Source organism: Procambarus clarkii, chromosome 93 (genome assembly GCF_040958095.1).
Source record: "Procambarus clarkii isolate CNS0578487 chromosome 93, FALCON_Pclarkii_2.0, whole genome shotgun sequence".
Classification (NCBI taxonomy): Eukaryota; Metazoa; Arthropoda; class Malacostraca; order Decapoda; family Cambaridae; genus Procambarus; species Procambarus clarkii.
The window spans coordinates 5,314,101-5,325,735 of NC_091242.1; the positions used below are offsets into that span (position 1 = coordinate 5,314,101).

At 40.2% G+C, this 11,635-nt stretch overlaps 1 protein-coding gene across 1 annotated transcript in view; it reads right to left on the reverse strand.

The window, feature by feature from the left end:
* LOC123746913 (homeobox protein unc-42) overlaps positions 1-11,199 on the reverse strand; it is a 64,838-nt gene extending 53,639 nt beyond the window's left edge. The window contains exon 1 of the mRNA XM_069319520.1: positions 10,500-11,199. Coding sequence (XP_069175621.1) covers positions 10,500-10,638 — 139 coding nt within the window. The 5' untranslated portion in view covers positions 10,639-11,199. The remainder of the gene's footprint in view (positions 1-10,499) is intronic.
* Positions 11,200-11,635: the final 436 nt, after the last annotated feature.

An 11,635-nucleotide genomic window follows, 5' to 3' on the forward strand; every position in this document is an offset into this window, starting at 1 on the left:
GTTATTAATGAACAAATCCACAGGAGCCGTGATAAGGGCTCGAACCTCTACTGTGGGTGTTCCCAGATGCACGCTTTAGTCGACTACAACACGACATGGTCAAAAGAATTGCAACCTGGGGTACCACTGCTGCACCCACGAGGGTCCCGAGGCTTCCACTGAAACCAAACGGGATTCACACAATTCCCCCCATACTCTTCTCCCCTATGCACCCGGGAACACCCAGGTTCGAACCCTTATCACGGCTTCTGTGGATTTGTTTATTGATATATCAAGAAAATGCTATTTCTCTGTGTATTATTATTATTATTATTATTATTATTATTATTATTATTATTATTATTTTTATTTTTATTTTTATTATTTTTATTATTTTTATTTTTATTATTTTTATTTTTATTATTAATAGTAGTAAAAGCGAGCGCATCCATATCATCACTATTTTTATTATTGATGTTGTTCCTGTAGTAATTACCTCATTTGCATAATATTCTGCTTAATGACCAGGCAGTAAATACCAGCAATAATATTGTTTACTGATGTTGAGTCTGGGTGGTTAATATCACCAGTTGCTGTTAGCATTAAAGGTAATAGCCAGCATGGGTGTAGCATGGGGCTGTGGGGGTGTAATATCGTGGGTGTTGGAGGTAATGGGTGTAGCCACCCATGTAGCTACACCCATGTGCTACATGGGTGTAGCATGGGGGTGTGGGAGGTGTAATATCGTGAGTGTTGGAGGTAATGGGTGTAGCCACCCATGTAGCTACACCCATGTGCTACATGGGTGTAGCATGGGGGTGTGGGAGGTGTAATATCGTGGGTGTTGGAGGTAATGGGTGTAGCCACCCATGTAGCTACACCCATGTGCTACATGGGTGTAGCATGGGGGTGTGGGAGGTGTAATATCGTGGGTGTTGGAGGTAATGGGTGTAGCCACCCATGTAGCTACACCCATGTGCTACATGGGTGTAGCATGGGGGTGTGGGAGGTGTAATATCGTGGGTGTTGGAGGTAATGGGTGTAGCCACCCATGTAGCTACACCCATGTGCTACATGGGTGTAGCATGGGGGTGTGGGAGGTGTAATATCGTGGGTGTTGGAGGTAATGGGTGTAGCCACCCATGTAGCTACACCCATGTGCTACATGGGTGTAGCATGGGGCTGTGGGAGGTGTAATATCGTGAGTGTTGGAGGTAATGGGTGTAGCCACCCATGTAGCTACACCCATGTGCTACATGGGTGTAGCATGGGGCTGTGGGAGGTGTAATATCATAGGTGTGACTTAGGTAATATCAAGGCCAGACGCCTAATGATCTCTCCAATGTTTCTCATTATCAAAGTATGCAAAGTGATTTTTACACCGGTGACGATGATGGAGACGTGAGGTAAGAATGAGAGAGGTGTGAGGTAACACTGAGAGGTGTGAGGTAACACTGAGAGGTGTGAGGTAACACTGAGAGGTGTGAGGTAACACTGAGAGGTGTGAGGTAACACTGAGAGGTGTGAGGTAACTCTGAGAGGTGTGAGGTAACACTGAGAGGTGTGAGGTAAAAATGAGAGAGGAGTAAGGTAAGAATGAGAGGTGTGAGATGGCTGGTAGCGCTCCAATCATCACTAAAGGGAAGTTTTAATATTTCAGTAAAATTATCATATTGGTAATATTACAATATGAATGGAAAATAAATAAAAAATTTGTGTATACTTTTGTATAATTTATAAATGCCGTTTGTGTTTTATTAAATAAAAGCATAACAAATAAAAATCTGATTTAAACTGAAATTTGTATGTATTCCTCAGTTCATTCCCCTTCCACACCCTTTCCCTTTGTCCTCCTTCCCTTTCTTTCTCATTCTTGTTAGCTTCCTTCCCTTTCTTTTTCATTCTTGTTAGCTTCCTTCCCTTTCTTTTTCATTCTTGTTAGCTTCCTTCCCTTTCTTTTTCATTCTTGTTAGCTTCCTTCCCTTTCTTTTTCATTCTTGTTAGCTTCCTTCCCTTTCTTTCTCATTCTTGTTATCTTCCTTCCCTTTCTTTCTCATTCTTGTTATCTTCCTTCCCTTTCTTTCTCATTCTTGTTATCTTCCTTCCCTTTTCTTTCTCATTCTTGTTATCTTCCTTCCCTTTTCTTTCTCATTCTTGTTAGCTTCCTTCCCTTTCTTTCTCATTCTTGTTATCTTCCTTCCCTTTCTTTCTCATTCTTGTTATCTTCCTTCCCTTTTCTTTCTCATTCTTGTTAGCTTCCTTCCCTTTCTTTCTCATTCTTGTTAGCTTCCTTCCCTTTCTTTCTCATTCTTGTTAGCTTCCTTCCCTTTTCTTTCTCATTCTTGTTATCTTCCTTTTCCCTTTCCGGATCTTCCATAACTTATCTCTTTATCCTCCTTCCCTGCATTATCATGCTCTTTCTCTCCATCCCTCTTTCATAAGTCTTCCTTCATTCTTAACTTCTTTAAAGACTTTAGTCATTCATCTTCACCACATAACAAAATATAATCTTATTTTAAGTCTTAATAACTAAAATTATGCAATTCATTAGACTTTTTCGTATTCAAAAGTTGATTTATAAATGTTCGTACATTTGTAAATGAGAGTAGACAAGATTGTAGAACTTTGTGTAACTATGGCTCGATTTACTTATTTTCTGTAGCGATTATGTATTTGTTGGTGTCATAACGATTCTGGGAAGGGAGAGTGTGTGTGTGTGTGTGTGTGTGTGTGTGTGTGTGTGTGTGTGTGTGTGTGTGTGTGTGTGTGTGTGTGTGTGTGTGTGTGTGTGTGTGTGTGTGTGTGTGTGTGAAGTAGCTACCCACATATATAGCGAGGGAGAATATTTATATTTATTTATGCATATATATATTATTTAATTGTGTTTTTATAAATTGATTTTAATTTTAAATTTCTTTGTCTTTTCAAATTATATTAATAATTGCTACATTTTACAGTGAGAGTTGACTTTTAATCTTAGAACACACGTTGAGGATAAATGTAAACCTGTTCTTTGGTTATTCAGTACGGTATTGTGGCGGACTTAATAACCCTCCAGAGTCTGATAGGCCTTAAGGCCAACACCGAAAGGTCGGGTGGACTTTCACGGTCGTTTGAGCTGGCAACGAGGCTGCGTGGATTAACTGATGATAGACTTGTAATTAATCATTTAAGTTCATTCATAGACTGAAGCCAAAGTTCAGGTCTTTGTCGAAACCTTGAACTTCATGCATTTAAAACTTATTTTATGGTTTAATAATTAAGAAATGTTGGTTCTATGTTTCTCAGTTTCTTGACTTCTTAACGAGGTTGAAAACGCTTCTTCTAACTGTTTTGAAGCGTAAATATGTGCGTTTGGTTATAACATATGTTGTGGGCAATATCTGCATTATCTGCAACAGCTGTCTAGCAGCATTGTGTTAATGCTACAATAAATCATATGTATTTGCTGTTAATTATCATCTTGCGCCAGTATTTTGTTTTCTGTCACACAAAACATCAACTGGGTTTAATATTATTTAAAATCAAAAATCATTAAGTAGATAATTTGGTTATAATTAATATGTTTACCGGAGTTAAAGTTGATGCAGGAGACCGTACACACACACACACACACACACACACACACACACACACACACACACACGTGTCGTAAAGGCTTTGTAAGTGGATATAAAATCACATCTAATTATTTCCTTTGTCTCAGCTCAGAGTTACGTCGGTAAATTAGGCTACGAGAACCTACTCTCATTTCAGAAAGCAACATTTGCTATAACCTTAACACTGACGCATTATACAGTGTATAATTGATTTTATCAGTGACAGGAAGCCAGCCTTTATATATATATATATATATATATATATATATATATATATATATATATATATATATATATATATATATATATATATATATATACACACAGATTGACGGAGTAGCAATGGGCTCCCCCTTAGAAGTGTTATTTGGTAATTTTTACTTGGGAACCATCGAAGATATAGTCTTCAGTAATAGGCAAAAACCATTTGTATTCTGCCATTATATAGATGACATTCTCGTCATAACAATATACCCAGTTGAACTAACTGATCTAAAGAGCCGTCTAGAGAGAGTCAGTACTCCGTTTTACCCATGAAAATAGTGAAAATAACAGTCTGCCATTCCTGGATGTACTAATAACAAAAACAGGAGCCTCTCTATGCACCAGCATACATATTAAGCCTACTAACATAGGATTATGCCTAAACGAGTGAGTGAGTGCTCCCAGAGATACAAAGGCAGTGTTCTCAACGCTTATATTCGTCGAGTCCTTACCCACTGCTCTGAATGGAGCAACGTGAGTAGGGAGTTTGAAAGAATAACTGAGGTGTTGGTGAACAATAGATATAGCAACACAGAAATAAACACTACTATAAGGATTGTACCATCGCCACCTGGACCGATGGTACAATCCTGAACCAAGAACAGAAAACACAACACCACCAATAAAATTATATTAAAAATCAACCATGCACAGTGAACATAAAAAAGAAGAATGAATAATGGAAGAAATAATCCGTAAAATAGTAAAAAGCACTATTCCTAACCAAAACATAGACCTGATCATATTCTATAAAACAAAGAAGACTACCGACTTCCTTATTAATAACACCCCGAAGCCGAGGGAGAACCCTTTACAGCAGTCAAACGTGGTACATATGTACACCTGAAAATCAATCATCTCAAGGTAACCTGCCCCCATGAAGGATGTAACCTTCAATCTAAGTACATAGGTATGACGTCGATCAAGCTGACGAGACGTTTGACATGTCATCTTCAATCCGGTGCCCCTAAAAATCACTTTGGACAAGCCCATGACATCACCCTAACAAGAGGAATGTTGAATAAAAACACTTGTATAATAGACAGACCTCAAGATGTAAGAAGATTACGAATTCTTGAAGCATTCCACATATAAATAGAACAATCCACCATAGATACCCAAAATACGGAACTATTCACTCTACCCACCATGAGAGTAAGAATAAGATAGGAACGCGAACATGCCAACATAGAAGACACTGCTCAACATGCCCGCTACACCTGATTAATTTTTATATGTGCTTCGTACCCTTTTTTCGCCTTATTCTTCACCTATTTGTATTTATCTGCAGCTAACCTCACTAATGGTATAAATGCATTATGCCCTCTACTGTCCCATCACCTGAGAATGAACCATGTAGGCTCGAAACGTTGTGCAAATTTATAATAAGTGTAATACATTTTACAGTTATTTATTTTTCTTCATCTCTAACGAAGATGACTTTTGGAGAAATCCTCTTCCAGTTAAACCATGAAGTAAAAGCACTAGTCAGAGGAGTAGAAGCCCTAAACAAGAAAAATAATCAATACACAATATACAGTCATATTCAATGAAATAAAAAAAAAAAAAAAATATATATATATATATATATATATATATATATATATATATATATATATATTATATATATTATATATATTATATATATTATATATATTATATATATATATATATATATATATATATATATATATATATATATATATATATATATATTCAACGATGCGGGGGTTGAGCTCTGCTCTTTCGGCCCGCCTCTCAACTGTCAATCAATCAACTGATTGACAGTTGACTACTATCCCCCCCCCCCCCACACACACACAGGAAGCAGCCTGTAACAGCTGTGTAACTCCCAGGCTAACTGTCTAACTATTTACTGCTAGGTAACAAGGACATCAGGGTGAAAGAAACTGCCCATTTTGTTTCTCGTTGGCGCCGGGAATCAAACCCGGGCCTTAGGATTGTGTGTCCAGCGTGCAGTCCACACAGCCACCGGCGCCACAACGTGTGTGTGTATACTCACCTAGTTGTGCTTGCGGGGGTTGAGCTTTGACTCTTTGGTCCCGCCTCTCAACCGTCAATCAACTGATGTATAGATTCCTGAGCCTATTGGGCTCTATCATATCTACATTTGAAACTGTGTATGGAGTCAGCCTCCACCACTTCGTTTCCTAGTGCATTCCATTTACTAACTACTCTGACACTGAAAAAGTTCTTCTTAATGTCTCTGTGGCTCATTTGGGTACTCAACTTCCACCTGTGTCCCCTTGTGCGTGTACCACCCGTGTTTAATAATCCATCCTTGTCTACCGTGTCAATTCCCCTGAGAATTTTGTATGTGATGATCATGTCTTCCCGAGCTCTTTTGTCTTCCAGCGACGGGAGGTGCAGTTCACGCAGCCTGTCCTCATAACTCATGCCTCTTAGTTTTGGGACTAGCCTTGTGGCATACCTCTGAACTTTTTCCAGCTTCGTCTTGTGCTTGACAAGGTACGGGCTCCTTGATGGGACTGCATACTCCAGGATTGGTCTTACATATGTGGTACACAAGGTTCTGAAGGATTCCTTACACAGGTTTCTGAAAGCAGTTCTGATGTTAGCCAGCCTCGCATACGCCGCCGATGTTATTCTTTTGAGGTGGGCTTCAGGAGACAGGTTTGGCGTGATATCAACTCCTAGATCTTTCTCTCTGTCAGTTTCGTGAAAAACTTCATCTCCCATTCGGTATCCAGTGACTGGCCTCCTAGTTCTTCCTCCTAGTTTCCTAGTGTGTTTTCCTAGCCCTTTAGCCTAGTGTTCCTAGCCTCCTAGTTTCCTCCTCCTAGTGTGTGTGTGTGTGTGTTATAAAATAAATATAAAATTGAAGAAATAATCAACAGGCAACATACACATTGGAACACACTAAGCAATTCAGCGAAAAGAAAGAACAAACATATGAAAGGTGAAACAGTTGAAGAGTGTGAAGCGCTGGGCGGGGCCAGTCATCTGCCTCAGGTCCCGCGCTGGCTGCCCGCCATTGTCAAAACCCACTCCAACAGATTGTCCTTTGATGGACCCCTCCAACCCCTACACAACGCCGCTACAGTCCTTTAACCTCACATATTACGGTGAAATCAAAACATTCACTGTGATAGATGCATGAATGTTGAGCTTGAGCGTGTGTAAGGAGACAGTCAAGGCGTGAGAGGACGAGCGGGGACGTGAGGTATCCATCTTGGCGAGGCTGCGCGCGCTTAAATTCCAGTAGGTCGGCTATTGTAACCTCTATGTCCGACAAGACTCCTCCTGTCCAATAATGGACCGCGTCCGAATGCATTACGCATCAAACTATTTGTATCATAACATTATACGCCATAGTAACAACCCTGCTCATTCACACTGAAGTGTTTACGATAAATATTTCATGTTAGTACGGGGGGTGAATGATTTAAGTTAGGGATAACGGTCGGAATTTTATAAAGTAGGGTTGTGGTAGCCGAGGGTAAGGAGGGTATGCAGGAATTGGGACACGGGCTGGGCAGGTCGTCACGGGATATTAGACACTGGGCACACACTCAATAGAGCAGAAAATTGTGGAAAATCGCATTAGCTTTATGAGGACTTGTCACACTGTTTTTGTCACGTGGGGCGCGAATCCGTTAATAATTGTGTACGAAGATTAAAAGCCTAATAAATAATTTATATATTACCACTTCTTATTAACTGTTGCTCTCCTCCTCATCTCTTGAGACGTCATAATTATTAACAATTTAAAGTTCATGCAGATATATGAATCAATGAATAATTTACTAACTGGATCGAAAATTATTCGAGGAAAGTCTTGTCCATTATAGCGAGTCTCAGACACCGCCATTTGATTTTTGGCACGATATATCCCATTGATAAGTAACAATAATGTTTTCCCGTAGCGCTGTCGGCCGATAACGACACGATTGGGTAATTTGTGCTGTGTTGTGCTAATATAGTAATTGGAAACCCCGCGGACAGTGGCGCGCACGTGTCAACTACTATTTGCTTAATTGGGGTTAATATTTATTATTATTATTATTATTATTATTATTATTATTATTTTTATTATTTTCAAACCTATGGAAGTTGCCGCTCTGGGTAAAGTTATTTGGATTACAAGGAAAGGCAATGTATTGTAAAGAATGTTAAGGGTTTTATTATTATTATTATTATTATTATTATTATTCCTTTAGCCCGTTTTTTAAACCTTTGACGTACAAGGTTGTTATTAATGTCGTCTTTTCTTTTAATTTATTCATTTTTTTTGTAATTAATTTGTGTTGCAATAAGATTTTATTTTTACGGTTTTTATTTTTTTAACGTGTGAATCTTCAATTAGTTTCGCTCATAATATCTTGCATTGTTTTATTTCATTTTTTTTTACTTTGTCACATTATCTTCATTCGTGAACGCAAGTTGTGATAATGCTTGTATTATCACAACATAATATAATTAATCAACAAGATAATTAATTATTATCATTCGGAAAATTAAGTCGTTAAATGTTATTAGTATCAGTATTTCACAATACCACTCAACTTACATATAATTATGTCTTTAATACGATATGAATAATTAGGAAAGCCTCATTTGTTCAAAATAATATACTAAGGTTTGTGCTTTTATTCAAATTTGGCAATTACTGTTTTTAATAAGGTTTTGCTACAGTAAAAATATAATAAAAATGTATTCGGTGTGCTTATGGAAACCTGTATCCAGTTTAGTTTACCTAGATGTTGGCGCAGATGGTAGAGTTCGGAACCCGGCGCACCCTGAGACCCCAGTTCGTATCCTTCTAGTTCTCTAGATTATGGTTCTACACTGGCAATTTACTGGTTACCTACAACAATGCAGGTTATGAGTCACAATAACGTGGCTAAAGTATGTTGACCAGACCACACACTAGAAGGTGAAGGGACGACGACGTTTCGGTCCGTCCTGGACCATTCTCAAGTCGATTTCTTGTCGATTGTGTCTCGTCCAATAGAAGGACGGGACACAGAACAAATGAACTAAAATATGCGTGGATGACAGTTACAATATGGCGCATGCGTTATACAGAGGTTTTAAGACATTCTTCGATTCAGGGTTAATCGTGCTCTTGTACAGTCATCAACATCAGTCGCTCCATGAGTATGCTCATCACTTCGTCTGTGTTTTTGTCAAAATCATCCAAATTCTTAGAAATATATGAAGTCATACAAGTTAGGGGCTTACAGCTTGTCAAAATCATCCACAAATTCTTTGAAATATATGAAGTCATCAAGTTAGGGGCTTACAGCTTGTCAAAATCATCCACAAATTCCTAGAAATATATGAAGTCATCAAGTTAGGGGCTTACAGCTTAGTTTTGGCTTGGTGTTGGGCTTAAAGCGGGTAAACAAATAGAAGGTTATTTATGCAACAACAACATTGCTGAGCAACCAGTAAGGATACTTGAGTAGTGAACATAGTCCATGACCACAGTAAACTCAGTGTATATGTATCAAGAAGCAGGTTACATCTATTGGTGCATATATACTGCATATTTGGTGCATATACTGTATGTACGTTGCAGCCTAGCCAATAACCTCTGCAGTTCATACCCTGGCCAATAACGTTAGAATTTCATAGCCTATCAATAACGTCGGAGTCTAACGGTCAGAATCTGGATTTCGGCAAGTGTTAGCCGATGGCCATTTAATTTATAATTATTATTTATTATTATTATTATTATTGAAGGTGAAGAAAAGACCCAATATTTGTGTAAGTGTATTATTAAACTGAAGTTTTGGATGAACCTACATTCATCAAGGTATTGTAAACAGTCAATACACCGAATACATCACCGTGATAATGGATGCATGTTCAGCCAGAAACTTAGTGTGATAATACACTAATACAAGCATTGGGTCTTTTCTTCGCCTTCATTCAAGCACTACAATAGTGTAGTAAACCTCTCCATTGTTATTATTAATATGTAATGAGCTAGGAAACTAACTCGCGGGAAAAAATGATCTAGTATAGTCTGTCCTGCTACTGCGCCTTGTATATGGGCCATCCAGCGAGAGAACTCCAGTTTTCTGTTTGTCTTTCACTCGGTGATAGAAAGAAGTATGATAATTAACAGATTTAAAACCATTTTAAATATTTTATCTCCGAACAGTTATTGTCCTGAATTTTTTTTACTTATCTGTGAATATATAATTCTTATATATGGGGACCTAAAACTCCCCTCTAATGAGTTATGTGTGCTTTTCTCCGAGGATAAGGGTCGCCCTTCTTGTCTTAGTCCCCTTTACTGTGTGTAAGGCGCAGGGGGAGTAGGCTTTGCTGGGCTCCAGCAAAAACGCTGCCGGCTCTGCATGGCTCATATTAATGATACTGTACGCGTGAATTATCCTAGCAAGGCAGCATTTATCCGTGCTAGCACTAATATATATTCACTACGTCCTATTTACTGGAAGCAGAATATGACATTAAACCAGTAATATAGATGTAACGTAACAACAATACAAGGCACTTCATGATGGGTAGTTATTCGGCCAGCTGAGCCAGCCCCGTCTTTACCGCAAGGAACCACACCACAGATGAAGATAATTATCCCCCTCCCTCTGGCGAAACAACAAAACGTGGTCTCACCTGTGTAATGGCAGGTAAATTTCTCACCTGTCTGTTCAGGTAGTGAGCGCGGGGGCGTGGTGGGCCCGTGGGAAGGTGTGGCGGCGGCCGTCGGCCCGTGATCCAGGCTGTACAATGTGGAGAAATCTTCCACCTTGCGTTTTTCTCCACGGTCTCCCACGTCCATTAGACCACCCACCTCCTCCTTGACTTCGTGACGCTGGAGGTGGACGCCGCCTCCGCCTAGCCCCACACCCACGTCCACGGGCGCCCGCCCCAGGCCCAGCGGCCACGTGGTGCCCGCCGGTAGTGAAATCTTGCCGATGTTGTGTTCCCAGGGGCGCAAGGAGCCAGCTACGCCAGCGGCAGCGGGACCCGCGTAGGGAAAATAGTTCTCTGGGCTGTCCAGACCTGATGCAGCCGTCGCACAGGGTCCAGGGGCACGTGCCTCCTCCAGGCGGGACACAACCACCGCACAACCACAGTTCACAGGGCCAACTCACCGAGTCAACCACGCCATTGACACTGCCAGCAATTAGGTCCGGTAAAAGTACACCACGCTATCAACTCTGGCGTTCTGGGCGATTACCAGTCACTCTGAATGATTTAAATCTGGATGAATGAACAGGAGACAGATCAGGAGGGGAATAATGCCTGCCCGCAACTGGAGGCCTCGTGGCAGAAAACAAAGTTTGTTACGGTAAATCAACTTAGCTTCGACTCTTTAGCCTGTGTCTGACAAGCTATAACCAAACGAAAACTGACTAATAGAGTTATTCTCGCAGATACTGTTTTATAAGAAGACGAGACCAGATTCTCCAGGCACACCTCCCAATCATATTGATCTATCAGGGGACCATAGGCGATACAGTTTGCGCGCGCACTCCTCCTCGCAGCCAATCAGCGGCGTATGCCACGGTGGCTGACCAATCATGTCATTCCATGTCGAGCGGGTAAGTCGGTGGGGAAGGAACTGCGACGTGATTGGTTACCGTTGGTTGATCAGGCGCGCCACTGCGATGAAACAGGTGCAGGGAGAATACATTAGCTTTTGCATTGTAACACACTTTCCAATAATTTGTTGTTCTTAGAATATTGTCACAGTGACACGTTACCGTAAAGGCCATTTTTGCGAGGCCGTTGGGTGCGACATTGCTGGTTATGATCGCCAGGCGACGATATGT